General features: G+C 42.6%; 2 protein-coding genes and 1 non-coding gene across 3 annotated transcripts; all 3 read right to left on the bottom strand.

The window, feature by feature from the left end:
- Positions 1–1,013: 1,013 nt before the first annotated feature.
- On the bottom strand, positions 1,014–2,053 carry LOC109908538 (brain natriuretic peptide-like). The gene is made up of 3 exons (XM_020507191.2): positions 1,849–2,053; positions 1,398–1,692; positions 1,014–1,221 (listed from the first exon to the last, which is right to left on the bottom strand). The coding sequence occupies exons 1-3, from the start codon at positions 1,963–1,965 to the stop codon at positions 1,205–1,207; spliced, it is 429 nt and encodes a 142-aa protein (XP_020362780.1). The 5' UTR covers positions 1,966–2,053; the 3' UTR covers positions 1,014–1,204.
- Positions 2,054–9,095: 7,042 nt separating this feature from the next.
- Positions 9,096–10,691, bottom strand: LOC109908537 (ventricular natriuretic peptide-like). Its single transcript, XM_020507190.2, has 3 exons — positions 10,478–10,691; positions 9,955–10,249; positions 9,096–9,562 (listed from the first exon to the last, which is right to left on the bottom strand). Exons 1-3 carry the CDS (start codon positions 10,586–10,588, stop codon positions 9,534–9,536), a joined length of 435 nt encoding a protein of 144 aa, XP_020362779.1. The 5' UTR covers positions 10,589–10,691; the 3' UTR covers positions 9,096–9,533.
- A 445-nt stretch (positions 10,692–11,136) lies between these two features.
- Positions 11,137–12,403, bottom strand: LOC109907001 (uncharacterized). Its single transcript, XR_004203664.1, has 3 exons — positions 12,136–12,403; positions 11,641–11,944; positions 11,137–11,475 (listed from the first exon to the last, which is right to left on the bottom strand). It is a non-coding gene; the product is annotated as an uncharacterized LOC109907001 (transcript).
- Positions 12,404–15,690: the final 3,287 nt, after the last annotated feature.

The raw sequence follows: 15,690 nt of genomic DNA, 5'->3' as shown, positions 1-15,690 counted from the left end.
TCTCCATGGTGCTGAAATAACAATAGCAGTGCCGAAGACTATTTCCCGAGCGTTCTCTCTCCATGGTGCTGAAATAACAATAGCAGTGCCGAAGACTATTTCCCGAGCGTTCTCTCTCCATGGTGCTGAAATAACAATAGCAGTGCCGAAGACTATTTCCCGAGCGTTCTCTCTCCATGGTGCTGAAATAACAATAGCAGTGCCGAAGACTAATTCCCGAGCGTTCTCTCTCCATGGTGCTGAAATAACAATAGCAGTGCCGAAGACTATTTCCCGAGCGTTCTCTCTCCATGGTGCTGAAATAACAATAGCAGTGCCGAAGACGGCGTTGAAGCAAACCTCGAATTTGAGGTTTATTCCTTGTGATTTTACTTAGAACCAAGTTGTCACTTCTTCCCCCCCCCCCCCGCTTAGGGGCACCAGGCTGCCCTGCATCACGCACTCCCATCATCCATTACGCACACCTGCCTTCCCTCGTCACGCGTATCAGCGATATTGGACTCACCTGGACTCACTCATCACCTGTTATTTCCTCCCCTATATTTGTCAGTTCCCTGCTCTGTTCCCCGCTGCTGCATTCAATGTTTTTTGTTTGTGGTACTCGTTTGCTGACGCTGTTCCCGTCTCGTTCCATGTCTGTTATTTATTAAATGTTTTACTCCACGTACCTGCTTCGTCTCCCCAGCGTCAACTCATGTGACACAAGTCGTTTTTATTTGCGTCTCCCGTAACTTATTGTTCTGTGTGTTTTTATTGTTTTGTGAGGGTCACCCTGCTAGGTCTCTTGTGAGTTAGTGGGCTATGGTCAGGTCATCCCAATTGATAATCACCTGACTCAGTTTGGCTTATGATAGGCCTATGAATAGGATCCCAAGGTGTTTAGGCAAACTTCACATCTTATTATTTTCTCATTGATTATTCAGCCTGAACCTATGACTTCTGGCATTCTGTCATTTTGAATAATTCATTTTTCCTAATGGATGGTATAGAAAGTAATCAGACAAAACATTTAATGAGCAATTGGAAACATTTATTGTACACCAATGACACCATATAAAGAGAACATCTTGCATTGGTTCAAATAAATATATTGGCAATAAACAAAAATGTAATAAATTGAAAATAAATAGGTAGCCTACAGACTATAAATAAGAATAACCCTTGGTAAGTATTGACTTTGCTGTTCCAGGTAATGTGTAAGACTTCATCTTCTCTTTGGATCTGAAAATAAAGAAACAAGAAATTAGCCAACACAATGTTGTCTCTTAACATAACTCTCACAATGGATATTAGTCAAGTAACCACGCGGTTTTGGAGTCGACTACTTGGACCCTATTTGATTAAGAGATTTTGTCTGATGCACAGTAGTCTATGATATTAACCTTAACTATACCCACTGTATTTGCCAACCGTGTTGCATCCAAGAGAGCTCATTGAGCCGATTCGGTCTAGCCTTCGCCCGAAGCAGCCCGAGTATCTCTTCGATGTTGAGTCGTTTCGGACAGTTTTCAGGTCCCGAGCCGAGAGGAACTCTCTTATTGCGGATTTGTCGAGTCGGTTTTGTTGTTGCTCACGCTCATCCTCTGCAACCATTGCGATTGCTTCGAGAGTCATGTTGTCCAACTTTTCTGTGGCGACCCGCTCGACCTCGCTCCGCTCAGGAATGGACTCTCCAAGTCGATGGAGAAGTACCTAAAATGCCAAAAGCAAGTTTCAACAAACGTTTTCAATGGTGTCTATCCTTGGGCTTTAACGTATAGGAAATATGAACTACATGATCTATCCACAACAATATCTCTCAAAGGCGTAAGAATGAGCCTATAGGCCTGTAGCCTTAAAGGGACTCACCTTTAAGACATCCATGTCGTCATTGGTCAGTAACCCGTTGTAGACAGGATATGCGCTGAGCAGCGGCAGATTTAAGAACAGGATAAGGCCAAAAAGAGGAATGTTGGAGAGCTGCATTATTCTCTTTCTTCTTCAGTGAAGGTGAAGTGGTGTGTGAAGCTTATTGATTTTCTTCGCAGTTGTCGTTGTTTCGACACACCTACCGCATGGTCTTTTATATCTAGTCTGACACGCACAGTTATGCGAGGAATTGGAGTTGCATGCCAACACCTGATTGTGATAACAGTAGCTGTCGGAAGCAACTCCTTTTAAAGCGTTGTCTTCCTAGATAATGGGGCATACCCATGACATAGGCCTAGTCAGTTCAATCCTTTCTTTAGAAACACACGTTCATACATTTTATTGTAAGAGATTGTCGACTTGGAGTAGGCCTACAGGAAGTCATAGGCTTAACACAGGCTTTGCCAACAGTGTGCCGCTGTCTAGCATTGAGGACAGACCTCGCGGCTTGTTTATTGTTACTAAATGTGGCGATATTCATGATTAAGTCAGTTCTTAGTAAACCTCAATGATTCAATGACTATATGTCATAAGCCTAAATGGGTTTTAGGTAAACTATATGCATAAAAGTGAGTTTAATGAGATATACCCAGGGGTGGACTGGGACAAAAATGCAGCCCTGGCATTTCAGCCACATCTGCCCGTATCACTGCATGCGCCCACACAGGCAGTAACGCTACTGACACATAACATAGGCAACTATAGTACACATTTTCTCAACTTTTACTGTACCAGTGACCGGTGAAACATAGTCATCCTTTTTTAACCAGCTCATGTTTTAAAACAAATACAACATGTAAAAGCACCACTATAACTGTGTCGCTGTTGCCTCCCTGTTGTGCTGTCTGTCTCTGCATCTTCTCTGCTGTGTTCTGTCCCTGTCTGTCTGTCTGTCTGTCTGTCTGTCTGTCTGTCTGTCTGTCTGTCTCTGTCTCTGTCTCTGTCTCTGTCTCTGTCTCTGTCTTTGCTTCTCCTTGTGCTCCTCTGTCTGTCTGTCTGTCTGTCTGTTTGTGACTCCTAAGTGTTAATTACTATTACATACACTATAGAGCCAACATATTAAGGAACTGGCAGTGCCTCTTTGTTTTCTTCCTACCTCCACTGCACTCACCTCTGAGTTGTCTCTGCTAAGCCTAGCATCCTTTCCCACAGCGCTGGCACCAGAAGACCAGGGGACCACACTGCCTGTGCTGGGCAAGCAACATCCTAGTTGTGAATGAATAAACACATTTCTTAGATACAAAATAAAGATTACTGAATAAATGCCAAATAGATGACCATTGGCTCATAATACCTTATGAAAGTATATAAGTGCCTGGCTGTCATACATGTTCTCCCCTAATTACTGTTACATATATACTATAGAGCCAAAATATCAATAAACGGACAGTACATGTGTCAGTGTGTGTCTCTCTCTGTCTGTCTGTGCAGTAACACTTTATTTTAAGGGTCCATAACAAACTAAATATAAGACATTTACAAACCGTTTGCTCACCATTTATTAATCATTATTCCCACATTTGTAAATGTTTGTACGCTAGTTATTCACACGTGTAAATACACTTCCTTAAACATCCTGTGTTGTGTGCTTGTTATTTTACCAGGTACTGCAGGAATGTCTACCAAATAAATAAATTAAAATTAAATACAGTTGGGAAAGAGGTAGTTGTTTGGGCTAAATTATAGGTGGGCTATGTACAGGTGCAGTAATCTGTGAGCTGCTCTGACAGTTGGTGCTTAAAGCTAGTGAGGGAGATAAGTGTTTCCAGTTTCAGAGATTTTTGTAGTTCGTTCCAGTCATTGGCAGCAGAGAACTGGAAGGAGAGGCGGCCAAAGAAAGAATTGGTTTTGGGGGTGACTAGAGAGATATACCTGCTGGAGCGTGTGCTACAGGTGGGAGATGCTATGGTGACCAGCGAGCTGAGATAAGGGGGGACTTTACCTAGCAGGGTCTTGTAGATGACATGGAGCCAGTGGGTTTGGCGACGAGTATGAAGCGAGGGCCAGCCAACGAGAGCGTACAGGTCGCAATGGTGGGTAGTATATGGGGCTTTGGTGATAAAACGGATTGCACTGTGATAGACTGCATCCAATTTGTTGAGTAGGGTATTGGAGGCTATTTTGTAAATGACATCGCCAAAGTCGAGGATTGGTAGGATGGTCAGTTTTACAAGGGTATGTTTGGCAGCATGAGTGAAGGTTATATACATATGTTTGTGAGAAATTACACTGGTCAGTCAAAACATTTAGCAAGTACTTATAAAGTATAAATACCACTCACCTTAGATTAGGTACTGCAAAAATACTTCAGTATACATACAGTACATTAGACAAAGAAGAAAATCACTGAATCAATCCCTTATAGATGACCATTGGCTTATATAATATCTTATAACAGCCTGACTACATATTTCAATTAGTGCATGTCAAGTGTTAACCCCTGTACACTTAGTTAATGTGTGCTGGGATGAACCGGACACAGAATCTCTTGTCAGAAACACACTTTATTGAATTACCCTTATAAATTGTTTAGTGCATTAGTGCATTGTTTAATGCATGTTTCCCCATATATCTAGTCATTCATTTCTCCTAATGTCACGCCCTGACCATAGAGAGCTTTTTATTCTCTATGTTGGTTAGGTCGGGGTGGGACATCTAGGTGATTATATTTCTATGTTGGCCTGGTATGTTTTCCAATCAGAGGCAGCTGTTTATCATTGTCTCTGATTGGGGTTCATATTTAGGCAGCCATTTCCCCTTTGTGCTATATGGGATCTTGTCTAGGTATAGTTGCCTGTGAGCACTACTTTGAGCTTCATGTTTTGTTTTTTCGCTTTATTGTTTTTTCTTTGAGTTTCTTTTCCTAATAAAGAGGATGGAAAGATACCACGCTGCATCTTGGTCCACTCCTTTCAAACGAGCGTGACAGAAGATCCCACCAACAACGGACCAAGCAGCGTGCCCTGGAGGAAAGCCAGGAGTGGAGGACATCCTGGACGTAGGACGAGATTACCATGCTGCATCTTGGTCCACTCCTTATAAAGATCGTGACACCTAAATGTATACATTGCTGGTCAAAAGTTTTAGAAAACTGTCACGACTTCCGCCAAAGTCGGCTCCTCTCCTTGTTTGGGCGGCGTTCGGCGATCAACGTCACCGGCTTTCTAGCCATCGCCGCTCCATTTCTCATATGTCCATTTGTTTTGTCTTGTTTCATACACACCTGGTTTTCATTCCATAGTCACACTACATGTATTTAGTCCTCTGTTCCCCTCCATGTCTTTGTGTGTAATTGTTTATTGTTAATGGTGTATGTTCATGTGCTATACTTTTGTTTATTGTTCATTGTTTTTTGAGCACTTGTCATTTTGAGCCAATTTATGACCAGAATAAAAGTGTGCCTGTTTACTCTACTCTGCTCTCCTGCACCTGACTTCGCCTCCCTTACACAGCCTTAACAGAATTACACACCCTAACTATGGAGTCAGCAGGAGCAGGTACCCCGGTTAGAGGAGACGAGGAGTGCGTCCAGGAACATTCCGCTATGTTACATCATCTTGGTGCCATGATGGATCGCGTTGTCCAGACTATGGACCGCTGGGAGAGACAGGAAGTCTCCCCAGTGCCTCGACCAGCGCAACCGGGGTTACCTCTACCCGTCCCGTCCAGAGCCAGTCCCAGTGGGATACGTCTCTCCCTTCCCAGGGAGCATGATGGGACGGCAGCACAGTGCCAGGGATTCCTGTTACAACTGGACCTCTACCTGGCCACTGTGCACCCAGCTCCCTCAGGAAGGGAGAGAGTGTCTGCCCTCGTCTCATGCCTCTCAGGAAGAGCTCTGGAGTAGACAAATGCCGTGTGGGGAGAAGGAGACGCGGCATTGGACCACTTTCGAGGAGTTCACCCGTCGCTTCCGGGCCGTCTTCGACCATCCGCCCGAAGGTAGAGTGGCTGGGGAACAGCTCTTCCATTTGAGGCAGGGGACGAGGAGCGCCCAGGAATTTGCTCTGGAATTCCGGACCTTGGCCACTGGAGCAGGCTGGAACGACAGGGCCCTCATCAACCACTATCGGTGCAGCCTGTGCGAGGACATCCATGGTGAGCTGGCCTGCAGGGATGCCACCATCTCCTTTGACCAACTGGTGGATTTGTCCATCCAGGGGGCTCTGTCGGTGCCATCTTCCAGCACCCCCGCTCCGGTGCCCATGGAGTTGGGGGGGGGCTGCACGTAGGGAGACTGGAGGAGGAGCCATCACGTGCACCATCTGTGGCCGCAGAGGGCACACTGCCGGTCGGTGCCGTGTCGGTTCCTCTGGGAGTCGAGGCAACAGGCAGGGCACTCTGGTGTCACCCCAGGTGAGTCTGAACCACACTCATCCAGAGTCATCTGTTGACCACGTGTTTGTATCTGTTTGTTTCCCTGCCCCCCCCCCCCCCCCCCCCCCCCGCATTCCCAGCATAAGGCACTTGTCAATTCAGGCACAGCTGGGGATTTTATCGACAGAGCGTTAGCCCTTAGTTTAGGGATCCCTATTATTCCTGTAGTTAGACCTTTCCTAGTTCACACTCTGGATAGTCGACCATTAGATTCCGGGCTAATCAGGGAAGCGACCATCTCCCTTGCCATGGAGACGCAGGGGGGTCACGAGGAGAAAATCAGTCTTTTCCTCATTGACTGTCCTGCGTTTCCCGTGGTACTAGGCCTTCCCTGGTTGGCTCAGCATAACCCCACTATTTCCTGGCAACAGAGGGCTATCACGGGGTGGTCGCGAGAGTGCTCGGGGAGGTGTGTAGGAGTTTCCATTGGTGCTACTACGATGGAAAGTCCGGACCAGGTCTCCACCGTGCGCATCCCCCCAGATTATGCCAATTTGGCTCTCGCCTTCTGTAAAAAGAAAAGACTGCGCTTCCCAGGAGTCACGTGTATCCCCTGTTGCAAGCGTAAACGGTGGCTATGGAGACATATGTTTCCGAATTGTCCTTTGGTCTGGAGTCCAAATTTGAGATTTTTGGTTCCAACCGCCGTGTCTTTGTGATAGGCGGTGTGGGTGAACGGATGATCTCTGCATGTATATTTCCCACCGTGAAGCATGGAGGAGGTGTTATGGTGTGGGGGTGCTTTGCTGGTGACACTGTCTGATTTATTTAGAATTCAAGGCACACTTAACCAGCATGGCTACCACAGCATTCTGCAGCGATACGCCATCCCATCTGGTTTGGGCTTAATGGGGCTATCATTTGTTTTTCAACAGGACAATGACCCAACACACTTCCAGGCTGCGTAGGGTCTATTTGATCAAGAAGGAGATTGATGGAGTGCTGCATCAGATGACCTGGCCTCCACAATCCCCTGACCTTAACCAAATTGAGATGGTTTTGGATGAGTCTGACCGCGGAATGAAGAAATACCAGCCAACAAGTGCTCAGCATATGTGGGAACTCCTTCAAGACGGTTGGAAAAGCATTCCAGGTGAAGCTGGTTGAGAGAATGCCAAGAGTGTGCAAAGCTGTCATCAAGGCAAAGGGTGGCTATTTGAAGAATCTCAAATATAAAATATATTTTAATTTGTTTAAGACTTATTTTGGTTACTACATGATTCCATATGTGTTATTTCATAGTGTTGATGTCTTCACTATTATTCTGCAATGTAGAAAATAGTACAAATAAAGAAAAACCCTTGAATGAGTAGGTGTTCTAAAACTTTTGACCAGTAGTGTATACTGTTGCTCTTTTCCTCTTTTGCCAGTGTCATGAGTATTTACTGTGAGCAAGGTTAATTATGTGTCTAGGAATTATTGGTCAAGATGCATTGTAGCACATTTCAGTTTCATATTGAAATGCAGTAATTTATCCTTTTGCAATCCTCCAAGTGGATGCGATGTTCAGGTGCACATGAACACTTGCCACACTGACGAGAAATAAGTTGTTTATTTCCTTATTGTAATGCATCCTGTGTTTGAAGTTCAAAAGTCTGTGAGCTCCATATCTTGTCTGTCATGTATGTGCTTAATGGGAGCACGGGTGGGTGCTCGGCTACATAAGTAATACGTTTTGCTGCTGCTTGTTGACCTGCAGGACTATCATTATTAAATATGTATTCATTCATTGAAATTATTCCTGTTTTGATGATAAGCCAGGAATGTTTAAGATGCTTATTAGGACAGGATATGTAAATGTGGGTATGATGAAAATGCCTCTTACGTGATTTAATGCCATATTTGGGTAAAGAGCTCCATGGTTAATGGTATGGACCATAGGAAGGGGCCATGGGTGTAAAGCTATACCTGTTTCACCTGAGGGTTTCAGTTATGTTCAAGCTCTGGTATGTGAGCTGTGTGGGGAAGCTGTCCCTAGCCTCTATAATCCAATCTGTTATAGTTGGTTTGGCAGGATAGGTCTGATTGAGGCTTAGGTTTTTCATTTGTATTCAAACCTGTATTTTGAGTGTTTATTCTGTAAATACCTTTTGTAGATTATTTCAATATTAATTGGATTTCTCCATTCACCTGGAACCACCTTTCACTGATAATAAACTGGACACTGTTTTGCACCTGATCCTGATGCCTCCTGCTAATTACTGCGCTTAAGGCGGCTCCAACATCTGGTCCCTTTCGCATGTGCATTTTAGTACATTTTAATCATTTAGACATAATTTAGCTAATGTGTGTGTCTAAGGTGTGGTGTGTCCTGGGCCCTGGGCAGATGCTCTCTCTACAGACCTACCATATACATTTTGAAGTTGGACTTCTGTTGCGTTATTAAATGGTGTCATATCGATGTGGAATAATAGGCTACTGCGTCTGTCACATTCTTGTATCTGAACTTGCATTCATTTTTTTAGTGTCAGTAACTTTACTTTTCAATTTTCTGGTCCAACAGCAATAGTTGGGCTTATAATGAGAACAAATCCATTAACTGTGTCATACTACTTGACGACAAGAATGCGAAATATTGTTGATAAATCGTTTTATCATAATAATCCTCCGATTATTTGGACCTCGTGTGCTTTCATTGCAGCGCATAAACTATTCCTTGTAATTGCAGTAAGTAGTTCATTAGAAGGTATGACTTGAATTGATCTCATTATCTTTCTCTCTGTGTGACACTAATGTGACCAACTATAGAAGGCTGTAATGTATTTAATTCATAAGAAATATATGATTGGATAATTGATATGATAATTAAGAAAGGTTCCATATCTAATCATTTATTACAAACAATGCCCTCTTACAACATGATCAAACATATACATCGATTTGATACACACAAGTGAACAATACTGTACAGGCGTCCAACACATAACAAAGGCGTTGTATTAGGCATTTCTGGAGAGTGCGATTAGGAATCAAATTTTCCTTTTCGTGGCAGAAATACAATATGCATGTCCAATTGTCACTGACAGTCTAGAAACCAACCAACACAGAAATTAAGAGATTTAATTTAGCATGTTTTAATATCGAAATGATTTAGTATAAATTCGTTTATGAAATATATATTTCTCAGTTTAGGACTATTGATTGAAGGGGGGAAAATGCATTCCCCAGAATGCCTGGGAGAGTTCCACAGAGGTCAGACATTACGCAGTTTTTTTGACGTCCATGAATGGGTAGGCCTACGTTGTTATTCAGTTCCCAGATATTCTCTTCTTGTTACCTGCAAATACAAATTCAAGTCATATAATAATCAACTGATTAATTTCATTTTTTTGTGGTTATATTGTTGTCGAACATCACTATGCAGAAGTTCAAGTCATAGCCCTAATTTATATCAATGAATAATTAATATACAGCACTTTCTTGATTATAATAATGTAATGAAGTTAATATCGATGTGTGTGTGATCTTGCAACAACCTTTATGTTATGTCTTACAATAGACAGAGCTATGCGTAAAATCAATTCGTGCGTAAAGCCAATACATTTTACGCATACCTTTTAGCCCCAAAGTATGGACTTTTTGCACACACATTCACATGATACTACATTCTTGTGCTTATTTGTACGTTTTTTAAAGGCATTCCACTCAAATAATTGCCTTCAAATATACCAGTCTTGACGTTATTGCACCCCAGTCCACTCCACGAGCCGATTCTCTCAATCCGGTTACCGAAACAGCTGTTGAACGATTTGGCAGTCCTCAAACCGATTAGATCTTTCAGGCGTGACACCACAGGGCTTTCGGGGGCAATTATTTTGGCTGCGTTGATTACCATTCTCTCCTTCTGCCCCCGGATCGCCGCGGGCGAGTTCTCAATGTCCTCCATATGGGCTGCGACCACGTCCTCAGACTCTGACGGATAAACGTCATTTTCCTCGTTAACCGTCAACTTGTCCTCGAGCCGCTGGATCAGGTCATATAAGTGAACAAATGGCGCGTATTAGTGTCACATAGTCATAACGTATTACTTTGAAAGGTGATTTTAATATAGAATGTAGGCCTGTGCGCATATAATGTATGCTGATGTCACCAGTTACACTTTGTCTGCCGAAATGACACAATTCTAAGAACTTAAATGAACTTGATTGCCCTTTTTTTATGTTTTTGTACTGCTTGTAACTGTATGTCCTACCTTCATATTTTCCAACTCTTGAACATTCCTACTGGCATATAGATTTCCCGAGCTCACACTGTGCGTCATTATTAATACGATATATCCAAGGAAAATATGACATTTTGCCATTCCGATAACAATCCCGTGGTCTTTTTGAGGTGTTCCAGATATCCCGTTCAGTGTTTTAATGACGGGATGACTAAGGGGCCCGTTTTATGTAGACCCCTTGCTTCAGATAGTAGCTTACTTATCAAGGACTGCATGTTGTGACATAATTCAGCTTGACATTCCGTCGCCTTGACAGTGATAAGGGAGCAGGATTGTGTGCGACGCCCGGACCGACTGCCTTTTAAGATAATATTTAGTTTGGACCATTATTTGGACTGGATAGGCTTATTTTCTGTAGAGTCGATGGTAGCTGTTGAGGCGTCATGTTTATAGTTTGTCTTTGGGGGTCAGAGGAGGAGGAGGAGGAGGATGAGGATGGGAGATGAAGAATAGGTCAGCTGGAGGATGGAGAGGTGAGAAGGAAGTTGCGATAGGCTACTGACCGCTGTTGGCAGTTATGATGATGTTATTGGCAAGTCAGAAACAGATGCTTCACTTGCTTGAGTGAGGAGAGCGTAAGTCTCGGTATGTAAGACCATGATTGTAAAAAAAAGACGGAGACAATAAAATTCACAACAAAGTAATTTATTATGCAAAATATTTATTTCAGCGCATTAGGCTACAATCTATCGCAAGTCTGCACGTTCTTTTTCTTACAAGAAAATAAATAGATAAATACATACAACAATAGTATATTATACCAAGAGACAAAAGTGAAAATTCATCAGTATACAGTTCTAAAATAATAACCATTTAAATATTCCAAATGCGAACCACAAATTTAAATACATCTCATCACAAACGCCATTGTAAACTCTCAGTCGAGACTTTCTGAGGTGAAGAGGTTCATCCTTGTTGAAGAGTTCAAGTAAGGGTAGTTTCTTGTGCTCTGATCAACACCCCAAACCCTGCAGAAACAACACAAAACATAGAGCTGGTCTTGAGAAACAATACTGCATTTATTTGATAGTTCAAATAAAGCTATTATAATATAAATTCAACTCCAACATACTGTAGCGACAGATGGAATGGATAATCCCATTCGGTTAGATTGAAGCAGAGGATAACTATACCTGTCCTTTAGCATCCAAGCCCACTGAATGACCCAATTCGCTCTAGCCTGACGCCGAAGCAGCTTCTCAGTCCACCCTTCTTGAACCGGCTCCACGAGCGCTTGGGGGTCGTCATAATGTCATTGAGAAGACGCGCAATTACGTCCTCCTTTCCCGTCAGCGCAGAATTCCTTGCGTCTTCGGAGTCCCAAGGAGGCACCTCTTCCGCGATGTTCTCTGTATTCAAGTCTTTCCCATCCACCCCCATCTCCTCCGACGCGTAATATGGTAAACGACTCTCCTCCTCCAGAAGCTGTTTCAAGCTCTAACGGAGAGAAACCATGGAATTATTAACCTCAATGTCACTTAAAGCCACTTGAAACAGTCTTTCATCAATTACAATAATATATATATATATATATATACACACATCACATCAATCATGAATTGGTGGAATAAGAAGAACAGAAAAATAGCAATGATCAAGAGAGTTTGGCACATGACGCACCAGCTTACCTGTAGGTTTGACATTGGGTTGGCTCCGACCAAATTCAGAAGTACAAGCGCAGTTAAACAGAAAAATTGGATATTTGAAATCATTTTCATGTAGTTCGTCTTCTCCCCTTCGCTCTGTAGGTAGACCAAATCCTTCCTCTTGCCTGTTCGCCTTTGGCAACTAAACGTCACCAGGTGCGCTTTTATACCTGTGCGTTTCGTCACGGAGGCCCAAGAAAACATGAACCGTGATTAATCTAGAGAGGAGCAGACAATGCTGTGGGAGTGTGTAGCTAATTCGACTGGATCTCCACCTCAATTGACATGTGCCTAAAACTGTGACGCCAAGAGGGCTCTACCCAATTACCCCTGTCTCCATACCCGTGTCAAGAGATGCATAAAGGGGACTATACCTCCAGCTAAACGTTTTATATGTCTCTGTGGTTCATTTGAGATCATGCTGTTGTGTGATGCTTTCACAAGTAGAGACAGTGAGACAGACATACTAACAGACAGACAGCCCTCTGGGCAAAAACTGGTTGACTCAATGTTGTCACTCCTCATCTACAAGACCCTGCTAGGTAAAGTCCCCCCTTATCTCAGCTCGCTGGTCACCATAGCATCTCCCACCTGTAGCACACGCTCCAGCAGGTATATCTCTCTAGTCACCCCCAAAACCAATTCTTTCTTTGGCCGCCTCTCCTTCCAGTTCTCTGCTGCCAATGACTGGAACGAACTACAAAAATCTCTGAAACTGGAAACACTTATCTCCCTCACTAGCTTTAAGCACCAACTGTCAGAGCAGCTCACAGATTACTGCACCTGTACATAGCCCACCTATAATTTAGCCCAAACAACTACCTCTTTCCCAACTGTATTTAATTTTAATTTATTTATTTATTTTGCTCCTTTGCACCCCATTATTTTTTATTTCTACTTTGCACATTCTTCCATTGCAAAACTACCATTCCAGTATTTTACTTGCTATATTGTATTTACTTTGCCATCATGGCCTTTTTTGCCTTTACCTCCCTTCTCACCTCATTTGCTCACATTGTATATATTGACTGTATGTTTGTTTTTACTCCATGTGTAACTCTGTGTCGTTTTATCTGTCGAACTGCTTTGCTTTATCTTGGCCAGGTCGCAATTGTAAATGAGAACTTGTTCTCAACTTGCCTACCTGGTTAAATAAAGGTAAAATAAATAAAATAAATAAAAATTTCAACCCCCCAAATCTATGTGATGACGTAGAGAGGCAGCCAGACAGACAGACAGGTAGAAAGGCAGACAGACAGAGAGGCAGCCAGACAGACAAACAGGTAGAAAGGCAGACAGACAGACAGACAGACAGACAGACAGACAGACAGACAGACAGACAGACAGACAGACAGACAGACAGACAGACAGACAGACAGACAGACAGACAGACAGACAGAAAGGTAGAAAGGTAGAAAGGTAGAAAGGCAGACAGACAGGTAGAAAGGCAGCCAGACAGACAAACAGGTAGAAAGGCAGACAGACAGACAGACAGACAGACAGACAGACAGACAGACAGACAGACAGACAGACAGACAGACAGACAGACAGAACGGCAGCCAGACAGACAAACAGGTAGAAAGGCAGACAGACAGACAGACAGACAGACAGACAGACAGACAGACAGACAGACAGACAGGTAGAAAGGCAGCCAGACAGACAAACAGGTAGAAAGGCAGACATACAGACAGACAGACAGACAGGTAGAAAGGCAGACATACAGACAGACAGACAGGTAGAAAGGCAGACAGACAGACAGACAGACAGACAGACAGACAGACAGACAGACAGACAGACAGACAGACAGACAGACAGACAGACAGACAGACAGACAGACAGACAGACAGGTAGACAGGTAGACAGGTAGAAAGGCAGACAATCTGAGTCCCAATGCGGTGAAGTGGAGCAAACAAAGAATAAAGAAAAAACTCAAGAGAAACTTGTTGATACTATTATCTGACCTTGAACAACAAAGTGAACAACAAAGACCTTGAACAACATTTTATTATTTTTATTTCAAATTAAGTGATTGTCATTCATTGAATAGGCTACATACAGAAAAGTTGGTATTGGGAGTTATTTCACAACCTATCAGTGTCTCTTTTCAGTTTCTTTTCAACTTTTATTGAACAAAAATTGATATCCAGGACCTGCTCAGGGACAATAGATATGTGTGTATATACAGTTTTCCTATTTGGCATTGTGAGTTACCAAAACTCTACATGCATTAGAATCATTCTGATACGTTTTGTCATCTCATCCACAGGAGTGAATGGGGTTTACACATCACATTTTTATCAAGCTCAAGTGATCCTAACATTGCTTCTGTAACCTCCTCCACTCCTATTCAAGTCTTGCATTTGTTCTGGCATACTTGTTAAGAAGCATATTGATGTACAGCTGTTACTCCAGGCTGGTTACATTTCTCTAACTCAGTCTGGATCCCAGTCAATGAAGATGGAGTTATGATCTCTCCTCTCCTCTCCTCGACACATTATATCCGTAAATAGTTACTCAGTAAGGCAATGTTTTTATTTTTGTTTCTCTCCCTATCTTTGTAGGAAAGTCCAACCAGTGTCAAACAAGAAGTCATGAACACATGTTGTTTTCCCCCTGTGGAGAAGTCTGCAGAAAATACCTTGAAACTAAGAAAATGTATTGCGATACGTCTTGGACAGTGTTTTAAAGATGTATCTCTTGGCCTTCAGATACCAACTTTACATTTAACACTTGGCCAAAGAGTCAGACATTTGCTGGTCTACTGTTCAGTAATCCTGTCTCATGCAAAAGATACGGTTGAAAACAAATCAAATCATGATTGCCCTTGTATCCATGGATACAGAAATGGATCTAGCCTCTATAACAACAATGCCTTAAGGCTGCTTCTACTTTACGTTATTGAAACATAAAGTACCAAAACTGGAGAAAGCATCAATGCTATTATGATATTCCATAATATAATACTTTTCTATACTGTTTGAACTGACTTTGTTTGGCCCTTATTGCTGTAATGTCCAATATAGAGAAGAGTTGAGAGTTCACATATTACCAGTGATTTGTCATTTCAAAATGGTAAATCTGATGATGAATGTAACTGTATGGATCTGTGATGATGCTGAATGCTTGCAGTCCATGTTCATGAAAAGAACACAATGTAAATAAATGTGCATATGTTTTCATGCAACTTTATACGTACACTACCGTTCAAAAGTTTGGGGTCACTAAGAAATGTCCTTGTTTTCCATGAAAACATACATGAAATGAGTTGCAAAATGAATAGGAAATATAGTCAAGACGTTGACAAGGTTATAAATAATGATTTTTAATTGAAATAATAACTGTGTCCTTCAAACTTGGCTTTTGTCAAAGAATCCTCCATTTGCAGAAATTACAGCCCTGCAGCATTCTAGTTGTCAACTTGTTGAGGTAATCTGAAGAGATTTCACTCCATGCATCCTGAAGCACCTCCCACAAGTTGGATTGGCTTGACGGGCACTTCTTACGTACCATACGGTCAAGCTGCTCCCACAACAGCTC

This window comes from Oncorhynchus kisutch, linkage group LG17, assembly GCF_002021735.2.
Source record: "Oncorhynchus kisutch isolate 150728-3 linkage group LG17, Okis_V2, whole genome shotgun sequence".
NCBI lineage: Eukaryota > Metazoa > Chordata > Actinopteri > Salmoniformes > Salmonidae > Oncorhynchus > Oncorhynchus kisutch.
This window is presented reverse-complemented; position numbering and strand designations above follow the sequence as displayed.

Excerpts from the sequence above, each read along its gene's own strand:
- LOC109908537 (XM_020507190.2), bottom strand. The coding sequence starts at position 10,588 with ATGGCAAAATGTCATATTTTCCTTGGATATATCGTATTAATAATGACG. Across the intron at positions 10,250-10,477 it reads AAGAGTTGGAAAATATGAAG|CGGCTCGAGGACAAGTTGAC; the intron begins GTAGGACATACA and ends GACCTGATCCAG. Across the intron at positions 9,563-9,954 it reads GTGCAATAACGTCAAGACTG|GTAACAAGAAGAGAATATCT; the intron begins GTATATTTGAAG and ends TTGTATTTGCAG.
- LOC109908538 (XM_020507191.2), bottom strand. The coding sequence starts at position 1,965 with ATGCAGCTCTCCAACATTCCTCTTTTTGGCCTTATCCTGTTCTTAAAT. Across the intron at positions 1,693-1,848 it reads ACGACATGGATGTCTTAAAG|GTACTTCTCCATCGACTTGG; the intron begins GTGAGTCCCTTT and ends TTGGCATTTTAG.